This window comes from Sus scrofa, chromosome 12 (assembly GCF_000003025.6).
Source record: "Sus scrofa isolate TJ Tabasco breed Duroc chromosome 12, Sscrofa11.1, whole genome shotgun sequence".
Classification (NCBI taxonomy): Eukaryota; Metazoa; Chordata; class Mammalia; order Artiodactyla; family Suidae; genus Sus; species Sus scrofa.
Genome location: NC_010454.4, coordinates 24,345,774 through 24,361,790, shown reverse-complemented (window position 1 = coordinate 24,361,790; position 16,017 = coordinate 24,345,774). Strand labels below are relative to the sequence as shown.

Genomic DNA, 16,017 nt, shown 5'->3' with positions numbered 1-16,017 from the left:
CCGAGGTGCTCTTCTATGCACTGCTGATAATGGACCATTAAAAAAGCCAGGAGTCAGAAAAACCGCATCCGTGTCTTTGACTGGCTCCTGCTGTCCCAGCAGCCAACCCTGCTGGCAGAACTGGCTGCTGAGCACCAACTCCAGGAAGAAAGGGAGTGAACAGAAGAAGGCCAACCCAGCTTGCTGTTTTTTGGCTGAGTAGGGAATTGACACAGACCACCTCCGGTTCCTGTCTGGAAGTTTCGAGATCAGAGAGCTTCAAGCACAGCTGGGTTCACAGCTGCACCATTTGGAGCATTGGACTCATTAATATTCATGAGTCATCCCCACCAATCGGCAGAGCGGATGCCATTAGCTTAGCATCTGTCGGGTTTTTGTGAGGGTTGTGTATGGAGTTTTTTTTCCCCTTTTAAATGAACTTCTTTTGACATTTTGGATTTGCCTCTGTAGGTTTTCTATCCTCGCCTTGCTCTGTTGCATCATATAAAGGAGAGACCCAGGGGAGGCAGGCAGGAAAGAGAGATGAGCCCCAGCCAGGGCTCTGCATCTGCCTGTTGACAAACTTTATTTCTCTTTCAGCACCTGGCACCTCAGACGGGCTGCGAGGAGGGAAGCAGCATCAGGTAAATTATACCTAACAAGGTTCGTGCCCGTAACTGTGAGAAGGGCTGGATCCCAACTCTTTGGAAGACCATCCTTCCTCCAGTGGTGAACTTGAGCTGCACACACAATGCAGGAGAGCTGCCGTGCAGGGTTCTGAACCATTATTTCCACGCTGATAAATTCATGATTTATGAAAGTAACTACTGCCAGCCCTCACTCCCTCCTCCACTGCTACAGCTTGTTAGACACCAATTGCAACAACAGTCTTAAATACTTGCATTTTATTTCAGGCCAAAGCCCCTCACCTCTGAACTAAATGCCATGACAGTCCCACAGCACAGGCCGGTGGTAAAAGCGCCCACGGACAGGGTGGGACAGCCGGAGGAGGGAGGGGCGGGCGAGAAGGAGAACCACAGACACAAACCCGAGTGCAGAGCGAGGCGCCACGCCAGCGGCACTCATCTCCTACCAGCTCTGGCCTCGGAGGAGAGAATTACGGCAGCAGGAGGGCAGAACGCCTCATTGTCTGAAGGCCTGCTGTTCCTCATTTCCATCCCCAGAGCCCTCTCTCCAGGCAGAAACAAAGCCCCTGCACCCCACTGGATTGAACATACGGCCTCCCCACCACACAGCAGAGGGACACCGAGGTGGCTGAAGCCCCGGGGGCAGGGAGCTGTTACTAAGGGAGAAGAAAAGGATTCAGAAAAGAAAGGAGCCCAGGCTAACCCTGCAGAGAGGACTGTCGTGTCGCTGCTTTACAGCCAGAGACACAGTGACAGCCCCGGGCAGCCCTTCCAAAACAAAGCCCCGGAGCGGTTCCCTCTTCTCCGGCTGTGACCAGTCCCTTCTCTTCCGTGGATGGCCACGAGCTTTTTCATGGGTCTCAGGCCCCACACGGCCAGGCCAGGGTCCTGAGATGCGCAGGAAGCCCCAGCGACAGGAGGCGCAGCACCGTTCCATCCAGTGGTATTGATGGAGGAAAAGCAAGGAATTGGGAGAACATTCACCCCCCTGCCCATGCAAGGAGGCAGACAAGAGACCCGCCTCCCAGAAACCAAGTGCTCCTGGGGCCGCTGTGAAAACAGAGCCGGTGAGAATACAATAACACAAGCATTCCTGCTGGAATAATAGTCAATATGGCAGCTTAAAATCTGCCACCTCCAGGTCCCCCAAACCAGTCACCTGAGACAGTGCTCCTGGGCGGCCCATTAACAAATGCCTAAAGAAACTCAGCTCCCAGGAGAGTAAAGATGGGGTTTGGTTCAAAACCAACAACCCCTGGGCCCGGTGCCTAACTTACAAACATCTGCACTGTGTCTCTTCCTAAGGAGGAAGTTTGCGGAGTTGTCATGACTGAGCAACGTGCAACTAGCACGAGCAGAGACAAGGCTGAGACGTGAAGCTGCCCAGCCTCCCCACCACCGGCCTGAGTCCAACTCCACCCGCATCTCCTTCGTCTGCCTCAGAGCAGAACCCAGAGCTCCAAGCGGAGCTCATTTTTCCAGAACTGTTTCCAGCTGACCAGGGTCTGAAGGCACAGCAGGGTCCCCTCCCACGGCCCTCCCCACAGGCGGAGGAGCAGAGATTTTCTCGTCTGGTCTTGCAAAACCACAGCATGACGGTGAGGAGGGAGGTGGGAGAGGGGGGCTCTCCAAGGAAGGCGCCTCAGAGTCAACCACAGGGGCCCACACCTCAAAATGGTCCTTTTCTTCACCAGGAGGCGGTGAGGAAGAGCGCCTCCTGCCCGATCTTGGAAGAAAGCAGCAACTGGAAAAGAGGGGGAGTGGGAGACAAAGGGCACGAACCGGTAAACAAAAATGAATGGACAAAACACATGTGAATGGACAACAAAAGGAGGTCTAGCCATCTGGGCAGAGAAAGGAATTCAGTGCTGATACACAGCACAGCGCAGGCGCACTGTGAAAATGCGCTGAGTGGAGGAAGCCCGTCACAAAAGACCACACAGTGTGTGGCTCCCTTTGTGTGAAGTGCCCAGAACAGGCAAGTCCATAGACACAGAAAGTAGACGGCGGTTGCCAGGCTCTAGGGGTTGGGGGAAATGGGGAGTCCCTGCTAAGGGGCATAAGGTTTCTCTAGGGATGATGAAAATGTTCTAAAATTGGACTTCCGGTTGTGGCTCGGCAGTAACAAACACAACCAGTATCCATGAAGACATGGGTTTGATCCCTGGCCTCACTCCGTGGGTTAAGGATCCAGCCTTGGCGTGAGATCCCTGCGGTGTAGGCCACATGGCTGGGGTCTGGCGTGGCTGTGGCTGTGGCTGTGGCTGTGGCGTACACTGGCAGCTACAGCTCTAATTCGACCCCTCGCCCGGGAACTTCCATGTGCCACAGGGGCGGCCCTAAAAAAAAGTTAAAAAGATGAAAATGTTTGATGGTTGCACAGCTTTGTGAATAAACTACAACTACTGAATTGTACACTAAAAGCGTGAATTTTATGTGTGTGAATTATAGCTCAATAAAGTTGTTATCTAATGAAGATGGGGGTGGGGATACAGGTTAAGAGGACAAAGAACAAAATGAATAAATAAGAACGCCTTCTTTCCTTTCTCCCCAGGTTCCATACAGGAGAGCTGGCTCCCCAGGGGTGGGCGAACACAGACCCAAGACCCTTGTGCATGGGATGGGAGAACCGTGCACAAGGAGACCCAGGGCTCTTGGGAAAGGCCACCAACGCTGTGACCTTACTTTCTCTACCAAGCGACACTTCACTGGTTACAGTCATCCTAGCCCCTGGAGTCGCAAAAAAAGAGTGCTTCAGTTACCTCTTCGGCTGGTCTCCTTTAGCCAGGTGAGAGGAGCCCCGCCTCTCCTCCTGGGCCCAGCCACAGTTGGACATAGCATAGCGGAGAATGGCGTCGGAAACGGACATGGGGCTGCGGCCCTGGACACAGGCTTCTATCTCAGGCACCGAGAGCTGGCTTTGCAGGAAGAGGTGTAACTGGCTGTCTGACAGAAGGACCACACTCTGCAGGACCCTGGGGCAAACACAGGTAGTTCAACACAGGGCATCACCCTGGGCGGCGGCTCTCCCCAGCTCCACCCGGAGGGCTTGTGGCTTGAGTCAGCCCTGAAGGCATGAGGGTGCAAGCAAGGCTTCTAACACACATGTGCCTGTGTGTGCTCAGGGGCCATCCTGCCCGGCCCTAGCCCGCCAAGTCCACTCACTTTTCGAGAAAGTGCTGCAGACCTTGTCGTCGCTTCTCTATGAACTCATCTGAGCTGCCAAAGAAGGTTGACTTCCCAGGAAGTTCCGGTACAGGCCTGTGGGGTCGCACAATGTGACACTCAAGGTAAGTGTAACGTCCAAGACAGTCAGTCCCGCCCCTGATCAAGGAAATCCCCCCCAAAGAGACACGAATCCATACAAACAGCATTTAAGAAGGTGGCGGGGAAGGGGGCTAACACTGACTGTCTGCATGCCATGTGTCAGGCACTGTGCTACATGTTTTACAAACCTTACTTCATATAATCCTCCCCCAAACCCTGTGAGAAAGATATTAGAGTCCCCATTTTAGTGGTAAGGAAATAGAATCAGAGCAGTCAAGTACATTTCCCAATGTCACAGAGCCAGTAAACAGCAGCGCTCATATCTGAACCAAGTCTAGGACTTAAAAACTCTAGGCTGCTAAACTACATTGTTGACAAAACCCACTCCCACCATCAACTGTTATTTAAACACTATATATATATATATATATATATATATTTTTTTTTTTTTTTTTTTTTTTTTTTTTTTTTGGCTGCACCCACAGCACGGAGAAGTTCCCAGGCCAGGGATCGAATCCACAACACAGCTGTAACCAGAGCCACAGCAGTGACAATGCCAGATCTTTAACCCCCCGAGCCACAAGGGAACTCTCGGCTTTTATTTAAAAAGGAGGAAACCTGGACCTGGAGACATGGAGAGTGTGGGTCCTCGTGTAAATTAAGACAACCTTCTCCAGTCCCAGAGGGTCACGTTTTTGGAGTTTTCTACAAGGGTTGAGTTGCAGCAAATCATCCACAAACTCCTCAAGCCTCCCTAGCCTCTCTTATGAGGCACAGCATGTGCTTTAAAAATAACAGGCTTTAACTATACTTTCAATTTTTTTTAAGTGTAAAAAACAAACAACAAAAACAGTCCGGGAATTCTCTTGTGGCACAGTGGGGTAAGGATGTGGCATTGTCACTGCAATGGCCTGGGTCGCTGCTGTGGCACAGGTTTCATCCCTGGCCCAGGAACTTCCATATGCCACAGTCGCAGCCAAAAAAAAAAAAAACAGGCCAGACTAGAGAAGGCAGGATCTGTTCAGAGGAAGTTCTAACTGGCTTCTGAGGGCCTCCCCCGTGACAATGGCCTCTTCAGTCCCACAGAGTAAACACAGTAAGTAAAACAGGATCACTAGAGCATTCAGGGACCATACTGCGGTAGCATCACTGTTCTAAACTGTCTCCAGTTTTAGGACTTATTCAGAGTATGTAGCTGAGGAGTGACCAGTACTGCTTTTCCTAAGGCTTTCAGTGTATTATAGTTCCGAATAAAGGAATCTGCACAAAGAAGAAGAAAAAAAAAAATCACAATTTTTACATATCAAGTGGATGGGGACACCACCTGTCAAATTAGTCAGGTGCTAAAAAGTTGCTGATAACCAGTCAACCACACTTAAAAAGCTAGCAGTAGGAATTCCCTTGTGGCTCAGTAGGTTAAGGATCCAGCCTTATTACTGCAGCGGCTCAGGTCGCTGTGGTGGGGGTTCAATCCCTGACCCGGGAACTTCCACATGCCACAGGTACGGCTTAAAAAAAAGAAAAGAAAAAAAACTAGCAGTAGCTTTGTTTATCCCTAGACTATTCATGCATATAAAAAGAAAAAAGAAAAATATTTTTTATATTTGTTGGGCTTTATTGGGTCAAAATATTAGAAATAAGAACTCTGGGAGTTCCCCTTGTAGCACAGAGGAAATGAATCCGACTAGGAACCATGAGGTTGTGGGTTCAATCCCTGGCCTCGCTCAGTGGGTTAAGGATCTGGTGTTGCCATGAGCTGTGATGTAGGTTGCAGAGGAGGCTCTGATCTGGCGTTACTGTGGCTGTGGTGTAGGCCAGCAGCTACAGCTCCGATTCGACCCCTAGCCTGGGAACCTCCATATGCTGTGGGTGCAGCCCTAAAAAAAAAAAGAAAAAGAAAAAGAACTCTGTCTTTACTTTCTTCACTGACTTGAAAACATAATTGAAGAACACATTTCTCAATTTCCTTAGTACGTGTTGCAAGTTGCCAAGTTTTTTCTCATTGTAAATTCCAGTTGCCAAAGTCAGCACCTAAAAAGCCAGTCTCAGACCCAAGAAAGAAAAACAAGAGCAAACTCACACTAAGCCAGCATTTCTCTGTAGCTGCTTTCTCAGCCATACAAACTCCCTGTAGCGGCGACGCACACAGGACGTCTTGGCAGTAAAGGCCTTGCTATTGGTCTACAGGAGGAAGCACATGCAAAGGGTTTAGTGGAAAAAGCTCATGTTCACCTGAACGCCCCATTGTCACTCTCACTGAGGACCCAAGCCACCAGGCCACAGCCAGGGGCTCCAAGCAGAGCAAGGTGCCACCAGGCAGCCTGAAAGCAACTCTCAGACAAACCCCAGGCTCTTTCCTCTCCTCCCTCCTTTTCTTCTGTCAAAACATCCATGGACAGGTCCTGTCTCAGCACTGGCCCTCAGCCCTGGTTGAAGGTGTTGACCCCAGTACTGAGTTGGATGCACTTACGTGAAGGAATATCTTATAATCCACATAAGAATTCCAGGAGCCCTCATTCTGCACTCGGGGGTCCTGAACACGCACAGTGATCACCTCCTGCAGGTAAGAAATGCTCCTTGAGGAGTTCCCATTATGGTGCAGTGGAAACAAACCCGACTAGTAACCACGAGGACGTGGGTTCGAACCCTGGTCTCGCTCAGTGGGTTAAGGATCTGATATTGCCATGAGCTGTGGTATAGATCGCAGATGAGGCTCGGATCCCTCATTGCTGTGGCTGTGGCATAAGCTGGTGGCTACAGCTGTTCGACCCCTAGCCTGGGAACTTCCACATGCCACAGGTGTGGCCCTAAAATGAAAAAAAAAGAAAAAGAAAAAAGAAAGAAATGCTCTTTGAGCTTCAGCTCATCCACACAAGAAGGCAGCTTTGACACACAAGTTGCCAGATTTTTCACTCGGCACCAATTTTGCTCATTTGTTCATTTATTCATTCAATTCAGCAAATATTTATTGATCACCCTCTTTGTGGCAGGCACTGTTCGAAGGCACTGGGGATAGAACATGAACAAGAGACAAAAATCCTTGCCCTTATGAAGCTTATATTCTAGTACCTTCCAAGGAATGGAAAAGCTTGTGAAAATGGAACCTCGTTTCCCAGTAATGCCTTTACTGTTGATTTCCTTCTCTTGGCTTGACTTTGAGCTCATCAGAACCACCAAGGCCTTACTGTCAGAAGAACACAGCCCAGCAATATCTGAACCTCCCACATGCCCTCAAACTTTAACCCACCTGTTCCCCAGAAACTACGTGCTTACCTCCTGCTCTTGGTTCTCCAACATCCTACACCAAAAGCCCATTGGTAGGAAACATCTGGCAAAGGGCAGAGACACAGGATCAATCACCGTTAGTTGGCTTCCACCCTTACTTCTCTCTGCCAGGGCAAAACCCTGAAAATTTTTCATCAGTCTCCCCTGGGGAAACACAGACAACTTTTTTTGTTCTTGAGTAAAACTTAAGAGGAAGCAAAAAAAATCCCCCCCACAGAAGCGTGGTGCCAAGCTAAAAGCCCTGTGGGATTTGCCTCCCTTCTTAGTCCCTGGTGGAGACCCTGACCCAAGCCGCCTCTAGCTAAAAAGCACGTTCAGGTCTGCACAATGTCCTCTCAGGCAGCCAGAACAGGCAGGTGGGCTCTAAAAGCTTTCTGCCTGAAAACACCAGCGATGCCCAGCAGTGTCTGTGGGCGCACACAGCACAGCTCTCTAAGTGAGCCCGACATCGCCCCCTTCTGGCTATCTAGAGACAACCAAAACCGCACACACACACCAAAGCTCCTAAGTCTATCTTTTGTCTTGCTAAGCACAGTCACACACACACACACCCGCCCCCGAAGGTACCTCTCAGGGTCAGAGAGTTCCGGGGGCACCTGAGCGGGCTGCCCAGCAATGACCTTCCCTTATCTAATCCAATCTCTGGAACCCAAGCCAATGGTTCTAATCATTTCCTCTCTCGATATGCGGTTTGCACCTCTGCCCAAGCACCCCACAGCTGCACAGGTCGACTCAGGATGTTTTCCGCTCCTTTGCAAAGATTCATTAAAGCCTAAGCCACTGATTTCCCCCAATGTGGCAGTTTACATGTGCAGCGACATCGCCCACTCCGACAAGGGGACCATGAAGGCTGCAGCACAGGGTTACTCAAGTCCAAAGGGGCCCATGATGTCACCTTCTGTTAAAATACAGCACTAATCTTGTTACTCCTAGAACCACTCCAACAGCATCCACTCTGGCTGCCGCCTCCACCCCCTTCTCCTCTCTTAAGAGCGGAACAATAAGGTTTAATTTCCCTTTCCAATTTACCTTGAAATGAAAACTGACTTCAGCCAATATGTACTGCCAACAAATGATCCGGGCTGGCTCCTGGGAAAACAAGACTATCGCTAAGCTCTCCCTCTCCTCCCCTCATGCCCATTCACACACCCACTCGTTTTTACAGTCCCACAATTAATTTTAAACACATTCTCTTATTAGTTCTGCCTTACCATTAGAAGAGCGTGTAATGAGTTTCCTTCTATTTTATGTTGTGCTAACACAAGGCTAACATTTCAAGAGAAGGGGAACTCATTTACGCCACAAAATTAGCAAAGCACACAGCTTTTCCAATCCTTTCCGGTATACCAGAAGGGCTCGCCACACACCGGCACTGCATGCAGAGATTAAACTGCATGATATACACCAAAATTGGGCTATAGAGCTGAACAAACAGGAAATTTTGTGATTGAGATATCATCTTTAACAGTATTCATGCTGACATTCTGATTTTTCATTTGATGCGGTCACTACCGCCAAAGAGTCCTGAACTGGAAGGCAGGACTGTCCAGTTCCATGGCCACTGATGCATGTAAGCAGTCCTGCATGTAAGCAGTCAAGTGGCTGTGACCCAAAAAGGCAGGCCAACTCACTGTGAACAACTAATCTCCTCATATTAAAACGAAACATCTTTTCTTTTCTCTTTTCAGGCATTGGTTAATTACCAGCACAGGAGCAGACAGTTAAATACACTGAACCGTTTTTCCTACAAAAGGAACAACAGGAGAGATGCTAACAAGGAAATCCACACACTCAGAAGAGCTCGAACATCCACAATGCCTTGAAAGGTTTCCCAAATTCAGGACCATAGTTTAGTAACTTAATGGTCATCACTCTCAGGCTCAAGAAGAGTTTGCCTAGGACTCTGAACCACCTCCAAAAGCAAGTTCCCCTCCTTTCCTTTGGGAATCATACCACTTAGAAACTAAAAGCTATAAACTGGCTTTAAAAATCCTAGGATCTCCAAGATGGTATAAACTTAAGTCTAAGTTCACAAAGCACTAAGAAAGTTTCAATGGTAACTTTCCTTAGAAACAACGGGGCCACAAAAACCTAGACTTCAAGTAATAATTTTCAGCAACTACTATTCTCCATCAGCTTCCTCCCTGTGCACTCCTTAGGAGGAAATAAAGCTCATTTCAGCCCTTGGAGGGAAGAAGGAAGTTCTTAATTTTAGCTCCATGATCTAGGAGATGGATCCATGTGTCATCTGACTAAGTATAGTTTCAGCTACTTACTTGGCACCAGCACCAGGAAGTGTAGCTTCCTGCGACCCTACAATCACATTTGAAGTTTTCCTTTGCTTTTCCCAGGACCTCCAAGGAAAACCCAGTTTGTTTATAGGGTAGATTCCTTGTAAAGCTTTCCAATGCCTCAACAATTCAAGGTAGCAATTCAAGGCTTTAACTCCACCATTTTCCCTCAGATTTAAACTACTTCAAGAGACAGGTTAAGAAAAAAAAATCAGGTGATAAAAAGTATACTGAGCCACCAAGACGCTCATCCTTGCTTACTCAGCCTTCAGCTCTTGGTGCCAGATGGCAACTCAAAAACTCTGCTTCGGAGAAACACTCACAGGTGGTAGAAGGAGCTCTCCTGTCTGACCAAGCTCTGCCTGTTCTCAACCAAGCAGCTATGCTCCATCTTTTGGTGATCTGCAACTTGCCACTCTCTCCACTTGCAAGCTGAGACACAAAGGCGACCACAATCTAGTGCAAGAGTCTTCTGGGTCCTCGTAAAATATGTGTCATTAGTCTTAGTCCTAGCGTTTGGCTAAAAGTCTCCAAACTTTTACTCCGGCCACACCCCCTGTGTTCCTAACGAACTAGGAGCAAAAAAGGCCACATAGTCCTTACTCCCTTTTGCCTACTAAGCCTGAGGAGTGGGAAGGAAAGATGCTTTACACTTTATAAATAAGTGGAAAAGCCGGTTTCCTTCCTCGGATACTGAGCTAGCCCTGCCTTCATCTCTGGAGAGGAGTCGGTTCCTTCCTCAGGATGTCCAGCAAGGTCCCCACCCTAAGCGCCACTGCTGACGCTCAAGCCTGCAGGCCTTACCTAAGACCAGAGCCCACGCCCCTTCACCTGACAGCAGCACCCACTCCCCGCGGACCCGCCCACTCCCCCTCACCTGAAAGCAGCGCCCACTCCCCACAACGACACCGCTGACAGCCCAACATATAGTCAGAGTCCCGGCTTCTCCTTCCGGGTGAGCTGCCGGCGCCCCGATGCACGACGGGAGAAAGTTGCCGGCGCGCCAATCCCGGGTGCCCAGACGCCCCGCCCCGCAGGCCCGGGCTCTCAGTGGCAGCCTCGCCCCGGCGGTGCGCTCCGCCCAGCGCTGGCCACTGCTGGAGTAGCTATTCCTACCTCTCCCCTGGGAGGCTGCAGGGTGGACGTGGGCGTGGGGAGACAAGAGGCTCTGACGTCCAATCCAGAGCCGCATCCCACCCATCGTTGTCAGGCCCAGCCAATCAGTGGCCAAGGAACAACCCCGAAACATCCCAAAGTGGGTCCCGGGGCAGAGTGTGAAGGGATGATCAGCGGTCTAGAGTGTGGCAGAGTCCAAAGCGTGGGAACCTCGCTGAGCCTGGGCGAGTCCCCATGTGAACCCTGGCTCCAGTTCCCCGGCTTTACCAAGGAAACACCAACTCAGATTCGAAGACCAGATTGTCGGAGCGAAAACCGGCTGAGGACTTTGCAGCAAACACCGGTTTCACTTGCGGAGCAAGCCCTAGGAAAGATCGTCCAGCCAGTTAGTAAGAAAGAAAAATACATTGACTACGATGTTTATGTTGTTGAAATGCCTTTTAACTATCTGCTTAAAAATAATTTTAGAAAAGCTAATATCAAGGGAAAAGTTGCAGTCGCAAATACGAGCTCTGGAGTTTAAAGACCTGGGTACAATGACCAGCACTACGCTGACCGTGTGATCTTAAATCTTTATGTCTTAAGTTCCTCTTCTGTAAGGTGGAGAAATCTCATAAGGTAAGGTCCACGTACCCCAAAGCAGCTTTTCTCAAACTTGTTGGTCTCAGGATCCCTTTACATTCTTACAAATATTTAAGGACCCCAAAGAGCTTTTGTTTATGTGGGATGTTCACCGGATTAGAAATTAAAACTGAGAAATTAGAAAAACGTATCTATTCACCTAAAACTAATAACAAACCATTACATGTGAACGTAATTTATTTTATGAAATATAACTACACTTTCCAAAACCCAAAAAAATTATCGAGTAGAATGTTATTCTATTACCATTTTGCAAATCTCTTTCATGTTTGGCATAATAGAAGACAGCTGAATTCTTGTATTAGCTTCCCCATTCTCTCTTGTGATTTTGTTTTGGACTAGGAAATGAAGAAAATCTGGTCTTACACAGGTACATAGATGACAAGGGAGAAGTATCTTTAGCCTTCGATAATTGTGGATACTCTTATTGTATACTAGCAAAACTCATCAAATTGTAATTTTTTTTTCTTTTTCTTTTTTGGCCTCACCCACAACATGTGGAAGTTCCCCAGGCCAGGGATCAAACCATTGCCACAGAAGCAATTGGGGCCACTACAGTGACACACCAGGCCCTTAACCCACTGCTCCACAAGGGAACTCTAAATGGTAGTTTCTTTAAGGTTAGTTGCAATGGGAAATCTGAAACCATTTGGAAAATACTGGTTTTCTGAGTAATGTAGATCTTCCAAATATTAATGTATTTCACTTTTCAGTTTTTTTTTTTTTTTGTCTTTTTGCCATTTCTTGGGCCGCTCCCTCGGCATATGGAGGTTCCCAGGCTAGGGGTCGAATCGGAGCTGTAGCTGCCAGCCTACACCAGAGCCACAGCAACGCAGGATCCGAGCCATGTCTGTGACCTACACCACAGCTCATGGCAACGCCGGATCATTAACCCACTGAGCAAGGGCAGGGATCGAACCCGCAACCTCATGGTTCCTAGTCAGATTCATTAACCACTGCGCCACCACGGGAATTCCACTTTTCAGTATTTTAAATATCACGTTTATTAAAATGTGATTAAAAATCACATTTAAGGGGTTCCCGTCATGGTGGCACAGTGGAAACGAATCTGACTAGGAACCATGAGGTTGTGGGTTCAATCTCTGGCCTCACTCAGTGGGTTAAGGATCTGGTGTTGCTGTGAACTGTGGTGTAGGCTGGCAACTAGCTCCGATTGGACCCCTAGCCTGGGAACCTCCACATGCCGCGAGTGCGACCCCTAAAAGCCAAAAAAAAAAAAAAGTCACATTTATTAAAAGCATCACTGAATTCATCAGTCTTGCAAAGTTGCCATCAAGCTCACTGGTGAATACTTCATTTTCCTATAATGGCAGAAAAGTTTTCCCTTCTTTTCTAGGTTCTTTGGCTGAAGTAAGACAAATTAACAGGAGAAAAAACAATTTTGTACTTAGAGGAGCCCCATAAAAATGATACCCAAGGGCAAGTTAGGCAGTGGAGACTCATATGCCATCTTGAGCTGAAGACTGGGCTAGGAGCCTGGGGCTTCAAAGTAGGGTAGGGCAATTCACAGGACTAGAAGGAGAGCAGGTGTTTGGTAATTAGAAGTTTGCCCAGGAAGTTCCCTTGTGGCACAGTGGGTTAAGGATCCAGCGTTGCCTCAGCTCTGGCACAGGCAGCAACTGCAGTACAGGTTTGATCCCTGACCCAGGAACTTCCACATGCCACAGATGAAGGGAAAAAAAAAAGTTTGCCTAGTCATCCTGATAAGTCGTTCAGATAAAAAAAGTTATCTCTGGTAGTAGCTCTTTTTCTGGTACAAGTCCCCTGCCTCCATTCTTTAAGATAGTTAGGGAGAAGTGAAAGTTTTCCCTGGAGTTCCTCTTGTGGCTCAGTGGGTTAAGAACCTGACACAGTGTCAGCGAGGATGCAGGTTCAATCCCTGGCCTCACTCAATGGGTTAAGGATCCAGCATTGCCACAAGCTGTGGTGTAGGTCCCAGATGCGGCTCAGATCTGACGTTGCTGTGGCTGCAGCGTAGGCAGCTGCAGCTCCAATTCCCTAGCCTGAAAACTAGGGAAAAGAAAAGACAAAGACCAAGTCACACAACAAATAAAAAAAGAACTCAGAGGGAACAAGTTCTGCAGCTCCTTTTTGACCCTTGACCCTGGAACTTCCATATGCCACAGGTTAGGTCCTAAAAATAAAAAAAAAAAAGAAAGAAAGAAAAGTTTTCCCTAAGTCTGCTACTGCGTTCAGCTCAAAATAATCCACATGCCAAAGTGCCATATTTAGGGGTGGCATATTCTGCCTCACCACATCTTCCAAATTTATAATTTTTGCTTGAAAGCTCTCTATCTCTCTCTGTTTTTTTTGGTCTTTTTAGGGCCCCACTCTTGGCATATAGAGGTTCCCAGGCTAGGGGTCCAATTGGAGCTGTAGCTACTGGCCTACACCACAGCCACAGCAACGCCAGATCCCAGCCTCATCTGTGACTTACACCATAGCTCACAGCAACACCAGATCCTTAACCCACTGAGTGAGGCCAGGGATCGAACCTGCGTCCTTGTGGATACTAATCAGATTCGTTTCTGCTGAGCCACGATTGGAACTCCAAAAGCTCAAATTTTGTCATGGGCAAAAATACTTTCTTTCAATCATTTTCCTCTAAGTCGCAGGTTCACTTTGTTCAGATATCCAAGTCAAATAACCACAATTTTTCTTTCAAATAAAAGTGGTATTCTAGGAGTTCTCGTCATGGCTCAGTGGAAATGAATCTGACTAGCATCCATGAAGACGCAGGTTCGATCCCTGGCCTCGCTCAGTGAGTTAAGGATCTGGCATTGTTGTGAGCTGTAATGTGGGTCACAGATCCTTCGTCGTTGTGGCTGTGGTGTAGGCCAGAGGCTACAGCTCTGATTCAACCCCTTGCCTGGGAACCTCCACATGCCTCAGGTGTGGCCCTAAAAAGACAAAAAAAAAATGCTATTCTTAAAAAAAAAACAGCTTGTTCAGCTCATACATGTCAATTTCATAACCATACACTTCAGTAATTAGCAGAGTGCTTCATGTATATCTCCCATTTCATCACATAGAACATTAAAAACACATGTACTTTAGAATGTATATATTTATTTGACTGAGTCATTTTTCTGTACAGCAGAAATTGGCACAACATTGTAAGATAACTATAATAAATAAATTTTCTCCTCCCCCCCACCCCCAGTATATGGAGTTCCCAAACCAGGGATCAGATCCGAGCTGCAGTCTTCACCTAAACCACAGCTTTAGCAATGCTAGATCCTTAACCCATTGTGCTGGACTGGGGATTGAACCTGTGTCCCAGCGCTCCCAAGACACCGCCAATCCTGTTGCACCATAGCAGGAACTCAAAAAAATTTTTTTTATTTTTTAACTTTATATTTTTATTGCCTTTTTAGGGCCGCACCTGCGGCATATGGAGGTTCCCAAGCTAAGGGTCAAATCGGAGCTGTAGCTTCTGGCCTACACCACAGCCACAGCAGCACAGGATCCAAGCCATATATTCAGACTACACTGCAGCTTGTGGCAATGCTGGATTCTTAATCCACTGAATGATTTCAAGGATGAAACCCTCATACTCATTGATAATAGTCGGGTTCTTAACCCACTGAGCTACAACAGGAACTCTGTCTCTAGTTTTTTTTTTTGGCCACGCCTCTGCATATGGAGTTCCTGGGCCAGGGATCAGATCCAAGCCACAGTTGCTACCTGTGCCACCACTGCAGCAACACCAGATCTTTTAACCCACTGTTCTGGGCTTAGGATCGAACTTACATCCTGGCACTGAAGAGATTGCTGCCAATCCTTTTGCTCCATAGCCGGAACTCTTTGCTCTTTTTTGTTTGTTTCCTTTGGGTTTTTTTCGTTTTTGTTTTTTAGGGCCACACCTGCAGCAGATGGAAGTTCCCAGTCTAGGGATTGAATTGGAGCTGCAGCTGCCGGCTACACCATAGCCACATCTGCAACCTACACCACAGCTTATGGCAACACCTGACCTTAACTCCTTGATGTAGTGCCGCATCCGCCTGGGTACTAATCGGGTTCCTAACCCGATGAGCCACAATGGAACTCCCCTAACTTATTTTTCAACAATAATTTCTAACACTTGATAATGGGGCCAATCCTTTTCATACTTGAAATGCTAGCAAATCATCACACTCCAAGCCGTGATCCCTTCACTTGCGAAAACCAATCAATCAATGTCAGGTCTATGGATGTATGATGATTTGCAAAGTCTTGAGTCCAGTTACTACAGAGAAGCCACATGAGCATCAGACTGACCAGGGAAGATAAGAGAGAGAGCTCTTACGTATATTTGCCTTTTAAAAGAGAATGCTTGGGGGAGTTCCCGTCGTGGCGCAGTGGTTAACGAATCCGACTAGGAACCATGAGGTTGCGGGTTCGGTCCCTGCCCTTGCTCAGTGGGTTAACGATCCGGCGTTGCCGTGAGCTGTGGTGTAGGTTGCAGACGCGGCTCGGATCCCGCGTTGCTGTGGCTCTGGCGTAGGCCGGTGGCTACAGCTCCGATTCAACCCCTAGCCTGGGAACCTCCATATGCCGCGGGAGCGGCCCAAGAAATAGCAACAATAACAACAACAACAACAACAAAGACAAAAAGACAAAAAACAAACAAACAAACAAACAAACAAACAAACAAACAAAAAAAAAAAAAAAAAAAAAAAGAGAATGCTTGGAGTTCCCGTCGTGGCGCAGTGGTTAACGAATCCTCGTGGCGCAGTGGTTAACGAATCCGACTAGGAACCATGAGGTTGTGGGTTCGGTCCCTGCCC

The 16,017-nt window shown here is 47.9% G+C and overlaps 2 protein-coding genes across 8 annotated transcripts in view; one reads left to right on the top strand and one right to left on the bottom strand.

Moving 5' to 3' along the window:
* Positions 870-10,511, bottom strand: SNX11 (sorting nexin 11). Of its 5 annotated transcripts, none has more exons than XM_021067101.1 (8): positions 10,347-10,491; positions 8,208-8,267; positions 7,167-7,322; positions 6,364-6,450; positions 5,974-6,074; positions 3,792-3,887; positions 3,389-3,601; positions 870-2,370 (listed from the first exon to the last, which is right to left on the bottom strand). In XM_021067101.1, the coding sequence occupies exons 3-8, from the start codon at positions 7,311-7,313 to the stop codon at positions 2,097-2,099; spliced, it is 918 nt and encodes a 305-aa protein (XP_020922760.1). In that variant the 5' UTR covers positions 7,314-7,322; positions 8,208-8,267; positions 10,347-10,491; the 3' UTR covers positions 870-2,096. The 5 variants fall into 5 exon arrangements, with proteins under 5 accessions (XP_020922760.1, XP_003131585.1, XP_020922762.1 ...); XM_003131537.3 differs by having other exon boundaries at positions 7,167-7,221; positions 10,347-10,463; XM_021067103.1 differs by lacking the exon at positions 6,364-6,450 and having other exon boundaries at positions 10,347-10,511.
* CBX1 (chromobox 1) overlaps positions 10,734-16,017 on the top strand; it is a 31,954-nt gene continuing 26,670 nt past the window's right edge. The window contains exon 1 of one of the 3 annotated variants that reach the window (XM_021067108.1): positions 10,734-10,970. The gene's annotated coding sequence lies outside the window, so the exon portion shown is untranslated. Of the gene's footprint in view, positions 10,975-16,017 lie in introns of all 3 variants that reach the window. The other 2 variants (XM_021067106.1, XM_013979992.2) reach the window with 2 other exon arrangements.

Bases quoted from the DNA above. Each gene is read 5' to 3' on its own strand.
- SNX11 (XM_021067101.1), bottom strand. From the start codon at position 7,313: ATGAAAAATTTTCAGGGTTTTGCCCTGGCAGAGAGAAGTAAGGGTGGA. The intron at 6,075-6,363 runs GTAAGTGCATCC...TTCCTCCTGTAG, and splicing joins ATTATAAGATATTCCTTCAC to ACCAATAGCAAGGCCTTTAC. The intron at 3,602-3,791 runs GTGAGTGGACTT...TGTTTGCCCCAG, and splicing joins CTGCAGCACTTTCTCGAAAA to GGTCCTGCAGAGTGTGGTCC.